This window comes from Lemur catta, chromosome 18 (genome assembly GCF_020740605.2).
Source record: "Lemur catta isolate mLemCat1 chromosome 18, mLemCat1.pri, whole genome shotgun sequence".
Taxonomy (NCBI): domain Eukaryota; kingdom Metazoa; phylum Chordata; class Mammalia; order Primates; family Lemuridae; genus Lemur; species Lemur catta.
Genome location: NC_059145.1, coordinates 35,174,368 through 35,196,506, shown reverse-complemented (window position 1 = coordinate 35,196,506; position 22,139 = coordinate 35,174,368). Strand labels below are relative to the sequence as shown.

General features: G+C 46.2%; 1 protein-coding gene across 1 annotated transcript in view; it reads left to right on the top strand.

Moving 5' to 3' along the window:
- The window catches only part of CACNA2D3 (calcium voltage-gated channel auxiliary subunit alpha2delta 3), an 806,837-nt gene that overhangs the window by 350,186 nt on the left and 434,512 nt on the right, over positions 1 to 22,139 (top strand). Inside the window, exons 6-8 of the mRNA XM_045529969.1 lie at positions 11,221 to 11,352; positions 20,639 to 20,699; positions 20,791 to 20,941. Of these exons, the coding sequence (XP_045385925.1) occupies positions 11,221 to 11,352; positions 20,639 to 20,699; positions 20,791 to 20,941 (344 nt within the window). The remainder of the gene's footprint in view (positions 1 to 11,220; positions 11,353 to 20,638; positions 20,700 to 20,790; positions 20,942 to 22,139) is intronic.

The window sequence follows — 22,139 nt, the reverse complement described above, 5'->3', positions numbered from 1 at the left end:
CACGTGTACATTTTCATGTTCTTGGGGTTGAATGGCTTCAGTAGTTTGCCGTTTTCAGAAACAGGAAGATATAGAGGATATATTTATGTTTTATTAAAGGAAAAAAGCCACTTTCTTTATAATGTGTTCTATGTCACCTGGCGTCACACACATGGTCCGCGCACTGTCGGGGCCTTGGTGTGGAGTGACCGAGGAGGGCCCCCGGAGGAACAGAGGTGCTTTGCTGTCGGGGCCACGGGAGCCCATTTCCCCAGCTCCAGCCTGTCGTGGGCCACACCCAGGACATCATCCAGGTCTGCCCGACACCTGTGGGATTATTTTAGGCTTTTCTCTAAATTGACTCACTCTTTATTTTCACCCAAATAAATTTAGCCACATTTGGAGAAATGGGTTTTGAGTATCCATGAATTAGATGTGTTGGTTAAAATTTGTTTAACATCATGAAGTACATAACTACTAAAATCTTTAAAAGTTACTATGTGTTCTACCTGAAGTCACTTACCCAGGATGGCTTGTGTTGTGTGTGTGTGAGTGTGTGTGCGTGGGGGCGGGGAGAAGCAGAAGGATGGTAGGGCATAAGCCCCTTTCTATCCATTGTCCAGGCAAGAGGAGATCAAGATTTCTTTATTCTACTACCTCTTGGCTTGTAGGTCATATTCTGGCAGCAGCATTCCATTTGAAAAGGAGTGTCCATTTCCTAGGAGTTTTAAGGCAAATTAGGTACAAATGCCCCTATCGCTAGATGCGGCTATTCTGACCCCCAAACCAGTATGCTTATGAGACACCACTTCCTTCCCCACCCCACCTTTTCCAGTTACAAAAACCAAGGTCTCCAGCATCCCAAAGGACGCTAACGGACCCGGTTCAGGGAAGAGACTGTGTCTGCACCACGCACGTCACCATTCGCATCCCCGCTCCCGCTATACTGCCTGTTAAACCAATGACAGCACAGTTGTGGGCAGGACCTGCAAGTGGCACACAGCACAGAGGCATTCTTTGGCCGTCCTCAGGGCCCACCTCTCAGATACCCACTCTGTGGGTGTGGCCCTGCAGCTGGCCCATCTTGCCTTCTTCCGTGCACACAGCTTGCCTTTCACCCTGATCCACCCGGTCTTTCTCACCCATGAGCCAGGATTGCAGGCTGGTACCTCTGCAACAGATGTTGAAAGCAATGCATATTCCAGTTACCCTTCCATAAAGCTGTTAAAACAAACAAACAACACAAATTCCTTTCCCTGGCCCCCTGCCCCTGACCCTGACCTCCCTTAAAAGCCAGACTCAAGGCTGCGTGTTGTCTCTCCAACATAAATCTCATGTCAGAGGCAGGAGAGTCAACTCTCAGCCTTTGGGTGTTGAAAACAAACAGCAAACTTAAACTTGGCCCCATTTCCTTTGTTAAATGTCCATATCTCCCTGCCTGTGATTTCTGGGCTATGCCGGTTCCGCTGCCCCCTGCGCCTCCCCAGCCACGGCCGGCCTGCTTTGTCCAGTCTGCGGCGTCTCTGTCTTGGCACCAGCAATATCCCTGACAGCTCCTTAATTGCTACACGCATTTGTACAGTTCCCTGGCAATTATATTTCAGACCCTGTCAGGGTACCTGCTAGCCTCGGGGCTGTATTTATATTAAATATCAATAAAAAGCTGATAGCATCAGCCCAGATGGCAGGCTCACAGAATCATATTTTACTGGGAGCTGGGCCTGTCTGGAAGATGGAAGGAAGGAATGTTTAAATTTCTTTTTCTCTTCTGAAAGGTTAAAATGAGAGGAGAGTTTCTGAGTGAATATCGGGAATGGGTTCTTACTGAATGATGACAGCTATATACTTCTAACTCAGCGTTGTCCTTTATTGTGTGTGACTTGTCATAACATCAGTTCTCTCCAGAATTGTCTCTTTTGTGCTCCCCCACCCCCAGGTTGCATAGGACAAGATTTCAAATACCATATAGATTTTTTTTTAAGTGCTTGTGGACTGAATGGGTAAGAGCTTATTTGGCTTTATTTGGCGGGGGGGTTGGTTAGGACAGGAGTCAAGGGGTCAAGGGCTAAGTGGCTCTGCCCCTCCCCATGCTCCGTCCCATGTCCCTATAGGGCCCTCCACTGAGGAGATGTGAAGGGAGAACCTCGGTTCCTCGCTGGGGATGTGGTGTTCCCTCACCCTCCAGAAATAGATGGGCCTTCCTTCTTGGGAGCTGTGGGTGCGGTGGGGGTGAGAGGCGGAGCAGCTGGCACCGTGTGGGCACACAGCAGCGTCCGCCAAGAGAGCTCCCCTGAAGGCTTCACACAGCCAGACGTGGGCGATCAAGGATATCCTTTCTCACCATTCTCGTTCTTTCATGCTGCGTATGATAAGCTGCTGTCAATTGGAGACGCACTGGAAGAATGGCTCGGAGGAGTGTGCATTCTGAGGATTGCTACAACAGAGAAATTAGTTTTAATCAGCAAATCCGTGGCAATCCGGATGTTTGGGGACAAACTCTCCCCTGTTGCAGGCAACAGAATTTCCCATTTGTGCATGGTCTAGGGAGCATGCCAGTCCCCTTTGGCTAATTGCTCCATGGTGTAGCTTCTCTGGGGTGCTGTTGTCCAGGCTTCCTGCTGTTGGAGACTCCCCACAGGGATGCAGTGATAGTGCAGAAGAGAGCTGCACCCTCTGGCACAAACGCCTGCCTTCAGAGTTCAAAACCGGGACCAACACGCATTTAGCAGGCATGTGATACCACGGGCTTCTCTCCCTCTGCCACCATTGTGCAGGCACCCTCCTGTCCCCCTTGAATGACTGCTGTAGCCTCTAAATACTGTCCCCCACCCCACCCACCTGCACTCCACTTGGTTACTCTTCAAATCGCAAAGGTGAGTACCTGCCCTCACTTAATCCCCTCCAGGAAGCTCCACGGCTCTTGAGATTGAGGACAGACTACTGAGCGGGGTCTGCAGGGCCCTGCCTGGTTCCCCTACACCCCACTTCCAGCCCAGCCTCCTCTTTATTCCCTGCATTCCAGGCTTTTAACAAAAAGATAAGAAAGAGAAAGCCTCCCTGAGATTGGCCAGGGTGTGGATGTGGGTGAACTTTGGGAGCTGAAGGGGAAGTAAATTTGAAAAGGGGTCATGGGCCAGATCAGAGTTGCCTGGAGCCTCAGGCAGTGGGACTTAGTCTCTCTGTGATAGGTTATCGGAAATGACTGAGGCTTCTGGAGCAGGGTGGGTGTTCTGGCAGTGGTGTTCAACACAGATTCTCAAGCAACACGCTTGAGTTCCAGGGAACTGCTGTGAGAGTCTGGCATTGTTGGGCTGGGCTGGCATTATTCTAGTCCTTGCTGGTGGGAAAAGGGTGACTCTGCTCACCCAATTCTGAACCTGTCCAAGATGAGTTTTGTTTCCTTTCCAACCAGAGCAAAACCTCAGGAAGGAAGTAGGCTCTGGTTCTTCAGCTTTTTGTTAGCCTGCAAGGGTGACTTAGTTAAATATCACATATCAAGTAATGTGTTTTAACACATTGACTGCCACACTAGAAAAAAAATTTTATCCCTGGGGCCATGGTGTTTTATTACAAAAATAGAATAAAAACTAAGAAAACAAAATGATCCTTTCTAATTTCATGAAAAATGTGTTATTTTTTATTGTTTTCTATGTGTGAGTTATATGCAACTTGAAAAATAGTTCTCGTGGCTCCCAAGGTGAAGAGACGTGGGAGTTACGCATGCTTCACGAAGCCCCAGGCTCAAAACTAGTGTGAGTTAAATACAACTCACATGGCAGTTCATGTGTTAAATTAGTGAATATCAGCTTAACTACAATCTTTCAAATGCTATTTTAGAATCAGAAGCCCCTGAGATGTGTTTTGCTTCACTCTAGAGTGTTTTAGCCAAGATTCTATGCCTTGTAAATGGCCCTCTGCAAATCCCCAAATCCAAATGCTGATGTTGATGAACTGGATTCACCAGCCTGCTCTGCAACAGAAGCCAGAGGTAGACACATTGGGGAACTCTCGGAGGGGGGGCTCTGAATTAGTCCCCAGAACTACCTTATCTTCATTCATCCTGTCTCCTTTAACTCACCTGCATGTCCCAAGTGTTAGGTGCAAAGATGCCGGGTCAGGGCCCCAAGAAAGCCTGATAGAGCCTCCTCCTGCAGGGATCGCCCACTTTATTTACTTGCTGACAGCTGGGGGCAGGTAGCCTGCTCTGAGCCACATGTTTCCTGGCCTTTGGACTGTGCCTCCCCTGCCACCCTTTTCCTCCACCCCCTCTTTACTGTCTGGTAGGCACTAAGTAGAATTCAAGGCCTCTATTATCATGTAGTTTGCCTAAGAAACTTAGCTAACCTCTGTCTTGGACAAGGAAATGTACTGGGGCAATGGACTTCAAAACTTTGAGGATAAGTTTTCTCATCTGTAAAATGGGGCTAGGAAAAGTAGTAACCGCCTGGAAAGGGTCTTGCACAGTGTGTGTGGCCCATTGTGAGCGCTCCATAAATGGCAGTCTCGGCTGCTATCATCGTATTATCATCACCCTTATCTTGATTTCTGTGATATGATTTTTTCTTCTTAATAGCTTTGGCAAACACTTGGGAATTGTTTATTACGGGAGAGTAAGGAGGAAGAAATGCAAGTTTCTCAAAAAAAAAAAAAAGCAAAATGCATTAAGGGAGGAAGATTATTTAAAGTTGGTATATTTAAGGCAAAAAAAAAAAAAAAGTGCAAATGTGAAATCTCACTGGGGAAGTAACCCTGAAGTCTAGCGCACTGAGGTGACAGGCTGAGAGAGTCTAGAGCTCTAGAGCATTCTCTGGGATTTTCCAGGCCGTTTGCTTCCCGACTCCATTCAGAGCAGTTCAGCCTTGGGCCGTGAATGATCCTTGTCCCTCTGGTCCCAGGGCTGCCAGGAATGGGCTCCAGCTTTGTGAAAAGCAACCTGCATATCACTAAGTTTAGAGGAAGGGTAAATGTTTGGCGAACAAGCCTGTTTAATAATTCAGTGCACATTAAGGACTATTTTCCAATAGATATAAGTGTTTGATAATTAGCATCAAAACCATTCATTATTTAATCTATGATCTATTTAGAATGAATGGGAGAGATGTCGTTTACTTGCTGAAATGGGAGACATGAAAACTATCCAACCATTCTCCTCTTGAATTTGGTCCAACATATGACGCGAAAGAAAACGCCTACGTGGGCTAATCCCCAGGCTCCCTGTGCCTGCTATACTTTTACAACTGGGAGGTGCACAGCTTCAGAGAAATTTAGGAAAGCCTGAGATCCTGGCAGGAAATACCTTCCTCACAAGGGCCGCACTTCAAACATCCTACTGCGTCTGAGCTCAGTCCTTTCTCTTCAGACAATGGTTGTTGGGTCATAGTAGTTTGTCTGTAATTCTATATCAGCTTATAATTGTTCCTGTTCACTCAGATTCCCTAGAAATTGAATGGCAAGTTTAAATTAATACAGTTCTGCTAATTCACTGGCGAATAAATGATACTGAAAAAAAATGGAGCGTGTATCAGATGACTTTGAGGTCTGGAGAGGAAACACAAGCACTAAGGCAACCATGAAGACTCTGATTGCTTGTCCTGGGAAGAGGAAGTAGGGCATGCTCGCTACAGATTTCAGAAAATAAATTTGATTTTGGAACCGTGAATAAAGGCGTGATGGGCCTTGGCATGAATGGAGCAGATTATGTCTGTTAGAGAACGTATGCTTGGCAGGAAGCTTTGCCGATCTGCTAAAATCCTTACTGGAGCCTGCCCACCTCTCCAGCCTCATCCCGTGCCTCTCCCGCTCCCTCACTGGGGCCCAGCAACGCTGGCTCCCTTGCTCTTCCCCAGGACCTATTTCTTCCCAACTCGGTGTTTGAACTTGCTGTTCCTCCTGCCTGCAGCGCTCTTACTGGTCCGGGTGTTTGGGGGCTGATGCCTTCTCAGCATCTGGCTCTCCCATCTGAGGGGTCCTCTTTGACCACCCATGGCCCTTTCCACGCAGGGGAGGTCTTGTCTGGCTCGCTGCTGAATGCCTGATATAGGAGGTGCTCAATAAACATTTGTTGAATGAACAAAGGGTTGAAACAGTCATCAGAGTGCCTTGCCCTGATCATTTAAGGAAGGGAGAAAGAGACGTAGATTCAGTCTTCCCTGGATAGTCTCAGGGTAGCTGAACTGCTATGGGTGGGGAGTGAGGTGCTCCCCACAGTATGGGGACAAGTGGGGGTCCCCTGGTGATGGGTGGGGTCCTCCCACTGCAGAGCAGCCTTGGAGGATGGGCTACTCTCATGTGTCTTCTGCAGACACTGGAGCTCAGGGAAGTTGAGGGACAAGCCCAAGGCATTAGTGAACAATGCCACATGAGATGTCAAACCTGGGACACCCAAAGCCTGAGTCTAGACTGCTCTGCTAAGGTGTTGCCCAGTAACTCCCCATGCAGACAACAAGGAAGAAAGGTGGCAGCTCTTCTCGAGACCTCACTGATTTATTTTCTAATGAGTGGAGTAAGAGTGAGTAGCAGCCAATATGTATGAAGCATTTTGTGCGTACCAGCTGCTGTGCTAAGTGCTTTATGTCCATTTGCTTGGACCCAGGGGGCTGACCGTCCAGGCAGGACTCAGGAGGATGGAACTCGTGACTGAAATCAGGTGATAAGAGGGGCTGCCTTATTCAAAGATGCCAAACTCAAATGAAAAGGTGTGGGAGAGTGTGCAGGGGTGCGGGCAGCGATCTGCCACGTAAGGAGTCCCCACATTGCAAAGTGCAAACCCGAGGGTAAAGCACATGCAAGAGCAGTTATTTGGGTGGAAATGAAAAAAGGAAACCACAAAAGCAATTTGCTGTTGGGTTATGTGATACATTACAAAACCAGATCAGGGGGATGCGAGATGCTCTTTAGATGCAAATTGAAGATTTATCACAACAGTGGTGTGCAACTCTGACTCTCCAGACATCTGCTGGCAGTCTGTTGTAGTGAAAGCTGAGCATCTGATAAACTCTTGACTGGCAGGGGGGTAATTTAATGTCTCAGAAGGTAGAGGAAGTGACCAATGTGAATAATTAATCAGCTAATGTGGACTGGATGGCAACGCTGGCGAAAATGACCATGCTGGCCTAGAGTTCACTTTACTGAACAGAGAATGCTGGGTACTGACACGTCCACTCGACAGTAAGGAAAATGATTTTAATCCAATTTAGTGCATTACAGTAGGATCCACTGACAGAGGTCAGGAAGAATGGCAAGCTCATAAAAATACAGTGTGGACATGAAAATGTGAATTGTTCTCATAAAGAAGAAAAGGGTGAAGGCCTTTAAACATCCTTCATTTGGTAAAAGTCCTGCATTTATTAAACTCAGATTTTAAAAAAAACATTATGCAAACCATGAAATGTGGGTACACTGTGTAGGATAATTAAGAGAGTACGTGTACTTGGTTGAAGAGTGGCCCCCAAAATGTAGGTCCAGGTCCTAATCTCCAGTGCCTGCAAATGTGACCTCATTTGGACATAAGTTCTTTTCAGATATAATTAATTCAAGGATCTTGAGATGGGATCACCCTGGATTTAGGGTGGAGCCTAAATGCAAGGACTGGTGTCCTGAGACAAAGGAAAGAGACTAGACAGAGACATAGAGGGGGAGGCCCTGTGAAGACGGAGGCGGGCATGGAAATAATGAGTCTGTAAGCCCAGGTGTGTCAAGGACCACAGGCGAGCACCAGACTCTCCCTTGGAGCCTCCGGAAGGAGTCCACCCTGCTGACACCTTGATGTTTGGACTTCTTGCATCTCAAGTTGTGAGAGACTAGATTACTATTATTTTTAAGCCATCTAGTTTGTGGTATTTTGTTACAGGAAGCTAATACAATACATTAAACCCCTAAAAGGGTTAGAGGTGGAGGTGGAAGCCAAAGCTCAGATAAATCTGATTCTTGAATTCTAGATGAAGCAAAGGGGGATTTTTAGCAAAATTTGAAATAAGACACAAACGAGGAAAAGGGTAAGCCTGCTACTCAGGAGGATGCTGTCATTGTCACAAGAGGCCATAAGAAAGCAAATTGGCTCAGCTACCACAGAGGGAACATTAGGCGGAGTGCTGGGCCACACCCCGGCATGGCATAGGAGCCTCCTTGGACGGAGGAAGGGGCTGGGACTGGGGACATGGGTGGCATTGACTGATGCTTGTGTCACTTCACTTCCACTCTCTGTCAGCGATGTTGGGAAAATCATTTTTAACTTTTCTTTTTTTTTTTTTTTAACCTAAATACTTAGCTGAAGTCCCCATGTAATTTTCCTGGCTTTTTTTCCTATCTTTTAAATAACTGTAACAATGGACAGCTATTCACCATTTTCTCTTCTAGTCAAATTGCTTGCTGAGGGAGCTTGTGAAATCAATACACAGTGCTTATTTTACAAGCCAAGGGAAGCATTATTTCACATACTTGATCAAATGGGTGCATATAACACAGCCCCCATTTTAAGTAGATTGTATTTTTTCAGTGATTCTACTTCCTCTTGTTCACTGTGCACTTGGAAAATGGAAACCCCCTTCTTCTTGAAGATGCATGATTTTAGAGCAAGATTTGGTGTCCAAATGAAGTGAGTGAAGCATCCTCAGTTCCCTTTGCATTTCTGAAGATGCTCGTAGTTCCACAGGGGGCAACCTTGGGTTCCTAGGACCCCTGGAGGTATGGGCAGCCTTGTTCTACCTCCAAAGAAATCGCACTCAAGAAAAACGAGGTCAGGTGGCTCACACCTGTAATCCCTGCACTTTGGGAGGCTGAGCTGGGAGGATTGCTTAAGGCCAGGAGTTTGAGATCAGGTGGGCAATAGTGAGACTCCATCTCTACAAAAAATAAAAAACAAAATTAAACAAATTAGACAGTTGTGGTGGTGTGTGCCTGTCACAGCTACTCAGGAGGTTTAGGTAGGAGGATCCCTTGAGCCCAGAAGTTGGAGGCTGCAGTGAGCTATGATGATGCTATTGCACTCTAGCCTGGGTGACAGAGACCTTGTATCAAAAAAAAAAAAAAAAGAATTGTCTAAGTGTACAAATCTCAATCACCACCCTTAAGAAAAAAGAATTGTCTAACTGGAAACTGTTTGATTCCTTAACATGTTGAAGCAGTGAGCTAGTGAAATGGAATTTTTGCTTCTTTTTACAGAAGGTTCTTACATGCCAACATAATTGAAGCCATCGATGGAGTCAAGAACTATGGGTCTTTCAGTGTCATTATTGTATTTGCATCTTTGTGGTTAAGTGGCTTTTGCTGCTAGGTTTGAGTCACAATAATTATTATCAAGCTTGGACAGGAACAATAAAGAGCTCTATTTTCCAGGATTGTGAGGATAAAGTCTCCCTCAGATTACTCTGTGGTAAAAGGTTGACTGGTCATTTTCGCCCTCCCAGGCTATGATGTGGTTTACTATAATTTACAAGAGTTGGAGCATCACCTTGGAGGTGGAGGTCAGAATCCCAGCTGCCTCAGTGATCTGAAAGAGCAAGTCAGGGCAGAGGCAAGAGGGCAAGACAAGGCGAGTGTCTGCCCGCTGGGCGGTGCCTTGTGTGGGCTCTGCCTCGGAGCTCTGCAGGTGGGCGTGCGGGGCAGCCAGCTGTGCCAGGGCAGGCAGCTGTGCAGGAGAGGGGGGTGCACTGGGGCCAACTGCGAGCTTCCTCGTCAGTGTGCCTGATCTGTCTCAACATTTCTAGCATTATTTTGCTCACTGTTTACTGTGCAACTTGAGGACTGGAGTGACAGGGTCTGTCCTCGTCCCTCCTGTCTGTGTAGTGTCGAGGAATCGCAGAATGAGGATGCCACAGGGGGATCGCTGCGACTCACAGCCCCACAGGGACCCCTGTGAGGGTGCTGACTCCGGGCTAACGGAACAGCCTCACTGATGGCTGTGTGAGAGAGCCTTCTGCCATGAGCTATTTTCTGTCCACTTGTTTAATTTTCCAAACAGGCCTCTAGAGGGGGGTATTATTATCCCCTTTTTACAAATCAGGAAACCTCAGATCAGAGGCTTTGCCACTTAGTAGTTGGTGCTCTTCAGAAAGTACCTTAACTCCCTGATGCTGCAGTTTCCACTTCTGCAGAGTGGAGGACAACAGGGTCCCTGCCTTGCGGGCTGTTGTGGGGTGACAGGAGGTGAGGTGAGCACAGAGCCTGCTCACAGCAGGGACTCAGTGAAAGTTTCCCTCCTCCTCCTGTTCCTGATTATTGACATGTTCATCATCTTGTCATCCTTACCTTCATCTTAGTGGGACTCAACAGTCACTTCCCCTCCTAGACCAGACTGTTGCTTAATGTGGCATCATTTTGCAACAGGGTCTTCAAAGGTTAGAAAGAAAAAGTGGACTGTCACAGAGCTTCCTCAGGGACCCACCTTGCTTCAGTCAGTATGTAAGAAATACTGGTTTATTTTCCTTCTTTTTCTTTGCCCTTATTTCTTATCTAGGAACAGGAGGCAAGGAGTTATCTTTGGGTTGCCAAGGGTGAGGAAAAGAGATGTGCTAGCAGGCTCACAGGGCAGAAGAGTGAATGATTGTCTGGTATCTGGAAAACAACCTGTGTTTTATCCATCCCTCCTCCATCCATCCCTCCCTCCATCCCTTCATCAGTCCATAGCAGTTTCGACGTTTCTGCCATGTGCTAGTCAGAGGACACAGCAGATCGACAAGAGGTGGTCTGTGCCCTCCTGGAGCTCACATTCCGCTGAACAGACAAAGTGGGGAGATTTAGTTATGTAATTCCAATTTACTTATTTATTTTTTTCTAAAAAAAGCAAACTTCTAAGTCAGGGGAGAGAGAATGGAATGGGGCTGTGTTGGCTGAGGGGATTACAGTGAGAGAAAACAGTTTTCCTATTTTTAATGCTGAGTTCTGGCTCAGTAGGGGAAAAGCAGGAAAATAATGCTAAGAAGGGCTCTCTTGGCTTTCTCAAGAATAATGGGTTATGTGATACTGAAAGTTACAAATAAAGGGATGTGACTTTGATGTAGGGAGCCATCAGCAGAGGCTCCTGGGTGGTTAGGAAGGCTAGGGCAGGAGGGGAAGCCCTAGCATTTGGAATTCCCAGGAACTAAACATTTTCGGAGCTGTATCTTTTTTCACAGCCTCCTGCAAGATGGGGGACCTTATGCTGGTATCTGCCATCTGCCATGTGATGTGGAATGCCAGGGATTCTGTTTCACTTAGGTTTCTAACACCTCTCTCTCTCTCTCTTTCTCTCTCTCTCTCTTCCAGACCCTGCGATTGTCAATGGAGTTTATTGGTCCGAATCCCTAAACAAAGTTTTCGTAGATAACTTTGACCGTGACCCATCTCTCATATGGCAATACTTTGGAAGTGCGAAGGGCTTTTTTAGGCAGTATCCGGGTGAGTATCCCCTGCATTGACAGTTATGGTTCAGATTAATGATCTTGTAACATTTTTCTTTAGGGTTCAGTGTTAAAATGTTTGTCCCTTCCCTTAGATGAAAATGAACCATTATGTTCAGATCGATTGTCAGGGTGCAGGACAGCAACGGCCAGGTGACATCAGCACGCACGTGTGCGCACACAGGCATTGGCCACAGAGCCCCCCCCCCCCCCCGGACCTGCGTCTCTATCAGTAGGATAATTCATACAGCTGCCACCACAAGTGAAGAATTGGAGTGTGAAATGTGCCGTATTTAATCCTTCCAGATGAGAGTTTGGTTTTATTACTATTACTACGCTATTTTTGCTATTATTGTTATTATTGTTATTATTACTGGGGAAAAGATAAAGTCATACTTGGGAAGTTAAGTTTGGACTAAAAGGTATAAGAAACAGAAAATTTGAACCTGGCTTTCCCCACCCTAGAGCTGGCTCACCTCGGAGGGAAAGGTTGAAATGGCCTAAGGTCTGCCGATGGCAGCAGCCCCTCCGCAGAGACCCGCCTGACAGCACCCCCGAGCTGCGTGTTTGTCGGAGGCTGTCCGTCATGCCTTTGGAACAGGTGTTCCTTCTGGAGCCTTCCCAGGCCTCTGTTTTGCAATAGGATTTTAATTCTGGCTTGGTTTGAATTTTAATTAAAAAGGGAAGTTTTAATTTTGCTTACAAGTTGTGAAAACAGGACTTGGGGCTGCAATTGTGCCAACATCACAGCTGCAGAAATTAACAAGCTCAACCTAAAAGAAGGAAAAAACACCCTGCATAATCTTGGAGCAATTAAGTAGAGTCTTTTATGTTTTCATTAAGTAAGACTAGGCACCTGATGTCTTCCCACTTCGAGGCACGGAGACTGCTGGCCTCGCCTGGAGGAACCGTTTGCCCTGCGCGCAGCATCTGTCCCCTGGGACTTGCCTGCCGAGTGTCTGTTTTGTCAGATTAGTCAACATTTCCCAAGAGCCATGTTCAGCAGGGCACACACGCTTCCTCCTGGAGCACACAGGAATTTAAACAATAAGCATCCTATTAAAGATAACGTTATAATAAACAGCACACTGTTAAAGTTCCAGTGCCACCAAATTGCAGTCTGCCTTGAGAAACTCAACAGAGAGCAAATTTGATGCAAATGTTGCTGAAATCAGAGCCTGGTGGGGAGGTTGCTCTGCCCAGGAAGCCACTGGACGGCTATTTCACTGTGCGGCATTTGGGTGAGGGTGGGACACGTAAATAGAAACCACAAATCATCTGTTGTCTCCACCAGCAGGAAGTCCTTAAACTATGGTCACGAGGACATTTGAAAATAATGGGAATCCTCATAAAAGGTTCGTGTAATAGGGGAGATTAATTTACGTACAAGGTTTTTTATCAGTCAGAACACTAGGCTCAGAAATGCTTACGGTTCTTTTATGACACTTTTGGCAGGATTTTAACTTCATAAAATGTCTGTATCTTTTCTGTGTTAGGAAAGACATGGGTGTTTCACTGCCCTGAGAGTGGTCACTCAACTCTGTGCTTGGTTCTCAACACAGGACATACCTCTTGCCTCCTGGGCGTAATGTGATTAGAAGAGTGAGCATGAGCATTTTTGCTGGGCTATTTTTCTTTTCAGGATGCCTCTTTCCATTTTTGAGTGGTGTAATAGTATGCAGTCAGTGTGCATGTCCTTAAGCAGTAGGAGCCTTTCTGCAGTCTTCCACAGTCATGTCCTGAGCTCTGGCTTTGTACCAAGCACTGTGGGAGAGCCTGAGAATAAATAGTAAACTAGAGAGGAGAGGTCTTTGCCCTTGTGAAGTACCCTCTTATGGGGAAATGCATTCGGTGGGGATTTTGGTTGCAAGTGACAGAAAGCTAGTTCCAACTGGCTCTAGCAAGAAACACATTTGTTGGCTCATATAACTTGAAACCCAGGGAGTGGGCTGCTTGGGAGCACAGCTGGGTGTCAGTAATCAGCACTGTCATTTGGGTTTTGAATCTTTCCTTCCATCTCTCATTTCTGCCTCTATTCTGAAGTTGCTTCACAGGCAGGTGATCTCCCTGTGATGGGGGACATGGCTATGGGATTAGCCTGGTCTGAGTCACACACCCACCACTAAAGCCAGGGGGACAGATTAGTGGGCAGGGTGAGCCATCTAAACCACGGGTACTAGTCAGGATGTTTGTGGCCTTGCCCAGCATGGCTTCCCGAATGAAGGGGGATCAGTGACCACCATGGGGAGATGGACAGGTGGACAAATCATCATGGCACTGAGTGTTTCATGCTAGGATGGGGGAACTAGAAGATGCTGGGGGGATCAATGAGAAGGGGCTTCATCCCAACTTCTGAGGTGGAGGGAAGAATTCCTGGAAGGAGAATTTGGGTAAGTATTAGGTTGAAAGCACACCTGTGATGAGTCCATTTCTGCACAGATTCACACATAGGCCTTCTCAAGTTCAACTTATGTCCAGTGGGCAGGTGGCAACTCTCTTGTTGTGCTGTACAAAAGAACTTGATGGGATGGTGGAAATGTTCTGTATCTACCCTAAGACAGTAGTCACTGGCCACATATAGCTATGGAGCACTTGAAATGTGCCTAGTGAGGCTGAAGAACTGAAATTTAAATTTTATTTAATTTTAGTTAATTAAATTTAAATGGCACACATGACTAGTAGCTGCCATATTGAATAGCATAACACTACAAAAAAAGACTTTTGTAGTCTGACACCCAGTTTCCAAGGGAATGGCCTTATCTTTCAGGGCCTGTATTGCAGAAGGGTCTCACTGAACAGAGGACTTCAGTTAGGCTCTGTGGTTCTTACTTTATAAAATGTGAACTCTAGCCTGAAATCCTGAAGCGTCAGGTTTTCAATCCCTGTCTCTTGTACTAGAATATCAGCCCCTAAGAGGACAGAGACATTTGTTTTGTCCATTACTCTGTCACCAGCAGCAAGAATAATACATTGTAGGAGTATAGGTGCTCAGTATGTGTTTGTTGAATGAATGAACCATTCTGTGGATAAAATTCTACCGGATCTATTGTCTCCCATCACACCAGCGGTCGTAGAGCAATTGCCCTGCTCGGAGCTGGTTCCCAGCTGCAGTCTGGTGGAGACTTGGCAGCCCAGCTGGGAGCTGGCATACATGTGGTGCAGAGCCCTAGTCTCTTTCTTGTCCCACTGATCTCTCTCCTCCAAGTCCTCCTAAGGACCTGCCCTTTCCACCCCAGTGCCCACCGTGTGCTGGACGTTGGACATACTCTTCTGGTGGCCATTTCCTCATGATGCCTTGTTACTGCCTCATTCCAGTGTTCTCCAGGCCCACTCTCTCCCAGGAGGCAGAGGATCATACCTGCACCGTGAGCCGTTTTCCTGTGAGCCTTGACCAATTCATCCTTTTATAACCCTTTGTGGGACCTGATTTCTACTCGTTTACTGGGTGAGGCCACCAGTGCTGACCCATCCTTCCTGTAAAGACCAGTCCTTAGCTTTATCTAAAAGGATATGGCTGGCTAACAGCTCCCTGTCCCTCCCTCTCCTTACCTTACCTACAAAGGGAGAAAACTATGTCTATACATCATAGGTGGATCAATATCTAATCCAACAAAGAACACCAGTTAGGTTCATGCATCATGGTAAGCCTCGGTTCCTTCCCCAGCATCAGACCCTCACCTTTGTAGAGCCACGTCTCAGGGAGCTTGTTCTTGTAGAAGGGACGCTTTCAAAGGGAATTTATTGTTTTATCCTTATGCCATGACTTGGGCACCACAGGAAGCCGAAAGCTGGTTCATAGCTATAGCCACAATGAGGGAGCCATCCCACTAAGTAAAGAGCTCTCTGCAAGCTTGGACTCATACATGCTGCTTCCTAGTACTGAGTTTAGGTTCTGTGCTTCTGTGCACAGTGTTACTTATTGTTCGTTCGCTTCCCCGCCTCACTCACCAGGCTCCGGTTTAGGGGTGGGTAAAGTGTGATTGATAGTAGGCCAGCTTAACAGGACCACTCCAGTAAAAAATGGTCATGGAAAATAATTTCTTTTAATTTTCCCAGTGACCTTCTTATTACATCCTCGTTTATCATGGTGTATAATCTCTCAAGAGATTGTTAAGGGAGATGGCATTTGGTTGAATGGAGTTCTTTTTAGAGAAGTGTGTAGCCAGCTTCTCGGAAGACATTTTAAAGGCAAATCTGACTCCAGCTCCACTCACATTAGATGCCAGGATTTATTCTAGGCCTGATATTTTAGACCTAAAGTTATACTGGAAGGCATGTATTTAAACTTTAGATTATGGGCCAAATTCCAAATATATTTTTTGAGGAAAGAATTGGGCAGAAGCCATTCAGTTAGGGGAAAACCTGCATGTGCTACCTTTTTTTGGACTTTGTCCTCAAATAGGGAGGAGAAACCCCATGTTGTGACGGGGCAGTCAGCATCTGTTCAGGTGGTGGGTTGTGGAGCTGGTTTCCATGTCACTGGCAATGCCAGGGAGGTTGTATGGAAAGCACTTTGCACTAAGGAGAAGACAAGCAATGGACTAAGACACCCTTTGTTGAGGTGGAGAGAAAGGGGTATCTCAGAGCCAAGCAGAAATAAATCTAGAGAGCAAAAAAGATATCTGGATTTTTCGTGTGCTACTTGTTGCAGTCCTTCATAGTTCCATTAGTCAGTCTCAGACCTCGTTGGCACATGCAATTATGTTGGCAGCATGTAGCTTGACCTTCAGACTATTTTGTATCAGGCTATGCTCTGCTGGCCCTACAATTCATGTTTATGTGCTAAAAGAGAACGTGAAGTCATAGGTTGTCTTAGATGAAATTAATTTTCCTCCAATATTGGTTTTAAATGCCTGTGGGAGAGAAGCTATGGGATATAGGAATGTTACACAATATTTAAAATTCACTCAAATTTGAGCATTTGAATCTGCAGTAGAGATTTTGACATTATTTTCAGTTTCAACTAGGGGTCTGCTAACATTCTAGAGAAGCTGTCCTCTGCAAGTTGAAGAAGGCAGGCTGGCAGTCGCCAACACTGGTGATGAAGACCAGAGTGCCTGAGGGAGAAGGCTGAATGGCAGAAAACTCTGCTGCTGAACGGCACCATTCCTCTTGTCTTGGGTTTCACACCCCACTCAGCCTGGCTGGGGTTCCAGAAGGCATATTGGCACTTCCAGAAGTTATGTGGCTCATGGGGGTGCTTCTTGGTTAAGTGATAATTCCTTAGATCAGCAGTCCCCAACCTTTTTGGCACCAGGGGACTGGTTTCATGGAAGACAATTTTTCCATGGGATGGGGGGGATGGTTTCAAGATGATTCAGGCACATGACATTTATTGTGCAGTCCAACCTCTCTGCTAATGATAATCTGCATTTGCAGCCACTCTGCAGCGCTAACATCACCGCCTCAGCTTCACCTCAGATCATCAGGCAGCAGATTCTCATAAGGAGCGGACAACCTAGATCCCTCGCATGCACAGTTTACAGTGGGGTTTGCGCTCCTATGAGTATCCAGTGCCACCATGATCTGATGGGAGGTGGAGCTCAGGCAGTGATGCGAGTGATGGAGAGTGGCTGTAAATAGAGGTGAAGCTTCATTTGTTCACCTGCCATCACCTCCTGCTGTGTGGCCCGGTTCCTGACAGGCCACGGACTGGTACTGGTCCATGGCCTGGGGGTTGGGGACCACAGCCCTAGATCCCAAAGATTTAAGATGATCCAACTATCATTCCTCTGAAATTTGAAGTTACCTGAACATTTTCAAACTATCTGTGTATACAAAAAGTTATATACTAAAAAGTTGGTATGTCCTAGGGGAGACAGCACCACCTGGGACAAGGTGTCCTGAAGTTGGTTTCCTAAAACATTTTCTTGTGAGATTCTTGGGGGAGGAGGGAAGGACTTAATGGTGAAATTAGTTTGGTAAATGCCACTTCTGGTGTCCTTGTCATAGATACCTAAGATGTACTTGAGCAGATGAAAGGCCTTCAGATGTTCCTCCCTTCCTATAGACACCAGTTTTGCTTTTATTCACTTAACTCATGTAGAACTTCTCATGGAGCACACTTATGGGAATGCCTATGCAAGGACGAGGACGATGGCATAGAAGTTGAGAGGGCAGGTCTTAGTTCTAACTGGACATCTCAGGAAAATCTGAAGATTTAGGCCCAAATGTCAGGTTTGAGCAAGATGAGTCCCCCCGACCCCTGCCAGGCTCATCAAGCCCCGACTTTGAGTCAAAGGATAAGGTTTATTGTTACATCCAGGGCAGCTGTGCTTGGAACTGCCTTGAGGTACTGTCCCCATCCCCACTGCATGCACACCTCACGTCCTGACCATGAAGAGCCCAGGCCTCATGGTTCCTGCTGCCACCCAGGGTCCTTTCCTCTGGCAGGGACGTCCTCTATGTGCAGCCACACCAGCGCTCCTTCCGTTCCTTGAACTTGACACATTCTTCTCAGCCTAGGACCTTTGCATGTGTTGTTCTCTCTGCCTGGGGTGTTCTTCTCTGTCCTGTCGCCACCCCTGCTTTTGTTTAACAAATCCTAGCCCTATGTCGTGGGTTGAATAGTGTCCTCCCCAAATTCATGTCCACCTGGAGCCTCAGAATGTGACCTTACTTGGAAATAGGGCCTTAGCAGATGTGAGTAGTTGAGATGAGATCATACTGGATTAGGGTGGCCCTAATGGCTGGTGTCCGTGTAGGAAGAGGGGAGGGTACACACACAGAAGGGAGACGGAGACTGGAGTGATGCAGCTATAAGGCAAGGAACACTAGGGATTGCTAAGAGTCACCAGAGGCCAGGAAGAGGCAAGGAAGGATTCTCCCTCAGAGCCTTTAGAGGGAGCTTGGCCCTGCCGACACCTTGATTTTGAACTTCTAGCCTCCAGAATGATGAGCAAATACATTTCTTTAAGCTACCCAGTTTGCAGTGCAGTCAGCCCTCTGTATCCATGGGTTCTCCATCTGCACATTCAATTGACCATGGATAGAAAATAGGTGGAAAAAAAAAACAGTACAGTAAAAAAATACAGATAAAAATACAGTCTAACAACTATTTACACAGCATTTACATAGTATTAGGTATTATAAGTAATCTAGAGATGATTTGCAGTTTGTGGGAGGATGTGCATAGGTTATATGCAAGTACTACACCGTTTTACAGCAGGGACTTAAGCATCTGCAGACTGAGGGGTGGGGTCCTGCCTCCCATGGACACCAAGGAACGACTGTACTTTATTACACCAGCCCTAGGAAAGTATTTAATAATAAATTGTCCTTCCAGTCACAGCTCAAAGATGCCTTCCTCACATGAGGGATCAGAATCACCTTCTTTTATCTACTAGAGCAGCATCAGGTACTCTCCTTCATGACCGTCTGGCACTTGTGGTTCCTTATCCAGTGTCTCTTCCCGACTAGCTGTGAGGCTTCCTCAGGCCAGGCAGGAACTGGGTCCATCTTTCTCAGTCACTGCTGTCTGTCCCACGGGCCAAGTCCTTGCCAGTTGAATAAAAATTATGATTAGTAGGCAAAAGGCTCTGGGATCATCCTATTCGACCCACTTTCACACTACACTTGTATCTTGTACTGGTTTTCCCAGCAGATTAATTTCATATCAACTTTTCAAAAAGCACCAAGTTTCAGCAGTACCTGGGAGAACTTACAAGCCTATATGCAAGGAAATGGTTCCAATCCAAATGGAGATCATTGAGTGTCATTAATTCCTTCCCCCCAGGCCCTGACCTAAATGTTGGGGTGGTAAAAGAGAATAGCCACTTTCTGCTCCTCACAGGGCTGTGGTAGGAGAAAGATGGCAGAGCGAGAGAATGGTGTGGGTGGTCACTAGCATATGCAGCGATGGCCGTGGTCTAAGAACACCCACCACAATTCAATTCAAGAAACGTCCATTGAATACCTACCATAGGTCAACACATTTAAAAAACAAAAAATAAAAAATTCTTGTCACATCACACTCATGCCAATTATTTGTGGAATTATAAATCTAAACATTGCCTATCTTTACCAGGGATATAATTTCACTGTGTGTCAAGACTATGTCATCCTAATGTTACTGGGCTTTGTACAAAGCAATATGTTAGACATTTTTAAAATAAATTGCATTCATGTCCCTTAGTGTACAATATCATGTCAGTTACATTTTATCTTTATATCTAGGGACCTTTAATTGGCAGTAGCTTCTTATACGTCTGTTTTCTGACTTCTTATGGGGCGCTCTTCATACTAAGCACATATGCAGGTGGGAAATTCAGGTACAAGGAAGACACGATAAAATACCTCTTTGGATTACAAACTACCATCTTGGGCTTATCTGTGTAATAATTTGGGGGATGCTGTCTTAAGCACATGATGCCTATCATTAGCCCAAAATGGTCCAGAAAGCTGACCATCGTTAATTAGAAAGGAGACTCTCAATGCTACAGGATTTTCTCCTGTCAAAATGATTTTTCTGTTTTTATCTTCTTATGTCCAAAGTCTGTGTTTCAAATCCTCCGTCCCTGAGCAGCAGTGATGGTTGAAAACAATGATTTTCTATCTTATTTTTAAGCAGCAAGTGCCTTTCTTTTTAAATGAAATTGTATTCTTAAAAATTATGTTGGATATATCCTAACCAGTTTGCAAACCACAAGACTAAAGATGTTGGATCTGATGTTACACATGGGGAAAACTCCCCAGGCCTCAGGAGCTGAAACTCAAACTTTATTATGCAGGATAATTAAAGCCATTTTATTTCATTTTGGTGTGGAAAGCCAGGCCAAAATTCCTGATTTTAAAAACAGGAGTGAGGAAGGAGCAGACCTGTGTATATTCGAGATGGAAACATTGTATCATATGCCTTCTAACCCCCTTGCTATAGACATTACCTCACCCAGGTCCAGGGATGGGGCCCGACTCTCTCCAGTGATCTATGGATAATGTCACCAGGTCCAACAACCTGCTGGACAGTGAGAAATGACCTTGGCTACCTTTATCATTAGCAAAAGGAAAGGGCTGGAGTCACTTCCTCTCTCGATGGACAACAGAATACTGAAGATGTCTCCACTCTGCAGGTCTCTGGCACAGTGGAGCTGAGGCTATTTCTGTGGGGTTACGGCCTGAGAGCTCCTTCCCAGAGCTGGTGATGGAGCACGTGATGAACTCCGGGGTTGGTCTTTGCATGTGATTTTTCACCCTGTCCATTCAATCAGCAAAGCAGAGCAGCCTTGAAATGCTATGAATAAATATTTGAAGTTTCTGGGTTTCTTATAACCCCGTTTTTCTTCTAGGGATTAAATGGGAACCAGATGAGAATGGAGTCATTGCTTTTGACTGCAGGAACCGAAAATGGTAGGCAATGGTCAAACCTCTTAGTTATTTTTTAAAGAGAAATCCTGAAGCGAGGTCAGTATTCATTTTTACTTAATTTTCCCTGACCTAGGTACATCCAGGCAGCAACTTCTCCGAAAGACGTGGTCATTTTAGTTGACGTCAGTGGCAGCATGAAAGGACTCCGTCTGACTATCGCGAAGCAAACAGTCTCATCTATTTTGGATACGCTTGGGGACGATGATTTCTTCAACATAATTGCTGTGAGTGCAGCTGTTTTGTGCTTTCTTTGCACTTAGGGTTCATTTGATCTTTTAGCAGCAACTGATTAACGTTGTTGCTGCTATTGGATACAGAGCAACTAGAGGCCAGAACACGAGACCTGGTTAGCCCCAGAGAGTGAGAGTCATGGACAGTGGAGGGGCCGTGGGAGACTTTGGGGCTTTGGGGAATGCAGTTGAACACATCACCTCTCTTAACCTAGCACACGGCCACTGTCATCTGGAATCATAGCACCAGATTTGCTTTCCCTGGGGAGCTGACACCTTTTCAGAACCTTGGGGAATAGACCTGGCAAGATTTTCCTTAAACCACTAGAATTTCTCACATGGAAATGAACTTTAAGCTAAGTTAGCCTGATGATAACGATGGTAATAATAACCATGATCGTGACACAATTAGAACGTGGAAGGCAGCTTACGGCTCACAGAACACTTCAGCTCAGCTCCTGAAACAAAGATGGCATTTATTAAGTGCCTGCCATGTACCTTACACTTCATATTTTTATTATCTTCATTTTTCACAACGACTCTTAGAGGTAGGGGTGGTTTGGCACATTCTCAGAGGAAGATACTGAGATTGAGAGAGCGTCAGTAACTTGTCCAAGGCCACAAGGCTGGGAAGGGGATCTAGGAACCAAGGCTGAGGCTGGGCAGTGACATGTGGCCTGGAAATGACCACTTATTCAGGTTTCTATCCCCAGTTCTTTTTCTTCTTCTCCTGGATTCCTTGGTTTGATTCTCATCGTATCCCTCGTGTTCCTCCCACTCCCTTTCCAAAGACCATAGTCACACGAGCCTGATTCTTTTCCTTGAGTGCCTAACCGGGTGCTTATGTGTCGGGGGCACTTGTGCTTTTCCATGTCACATCTGCTTGGACATGGAGGGGTTGCAGTAGACGATGGAGGCAGCCAGGGGAGGGGCAGAGCTTGGGCTTTGGAGTGGGGACTAAGTTTTGAATCCTAGTTCTGCCACATATGCTGTGTGTCTTGGGGCTACCTCCTTTAGTCTGAGCAGCAGCCCCCTCAGCTGTGAAGTGGGTGTATCCGTATCACCCACAGGTTAGCTGCTGGGATCACCTGAGCAGAGACACAGTGTGGATCTGGAGCACAGGACTCCCGTGGCCAAGGGAGCATGGGAAAGAAGGGGGTGCCCTGGGGATGCTGCTGCTGTGGTCTGGTCA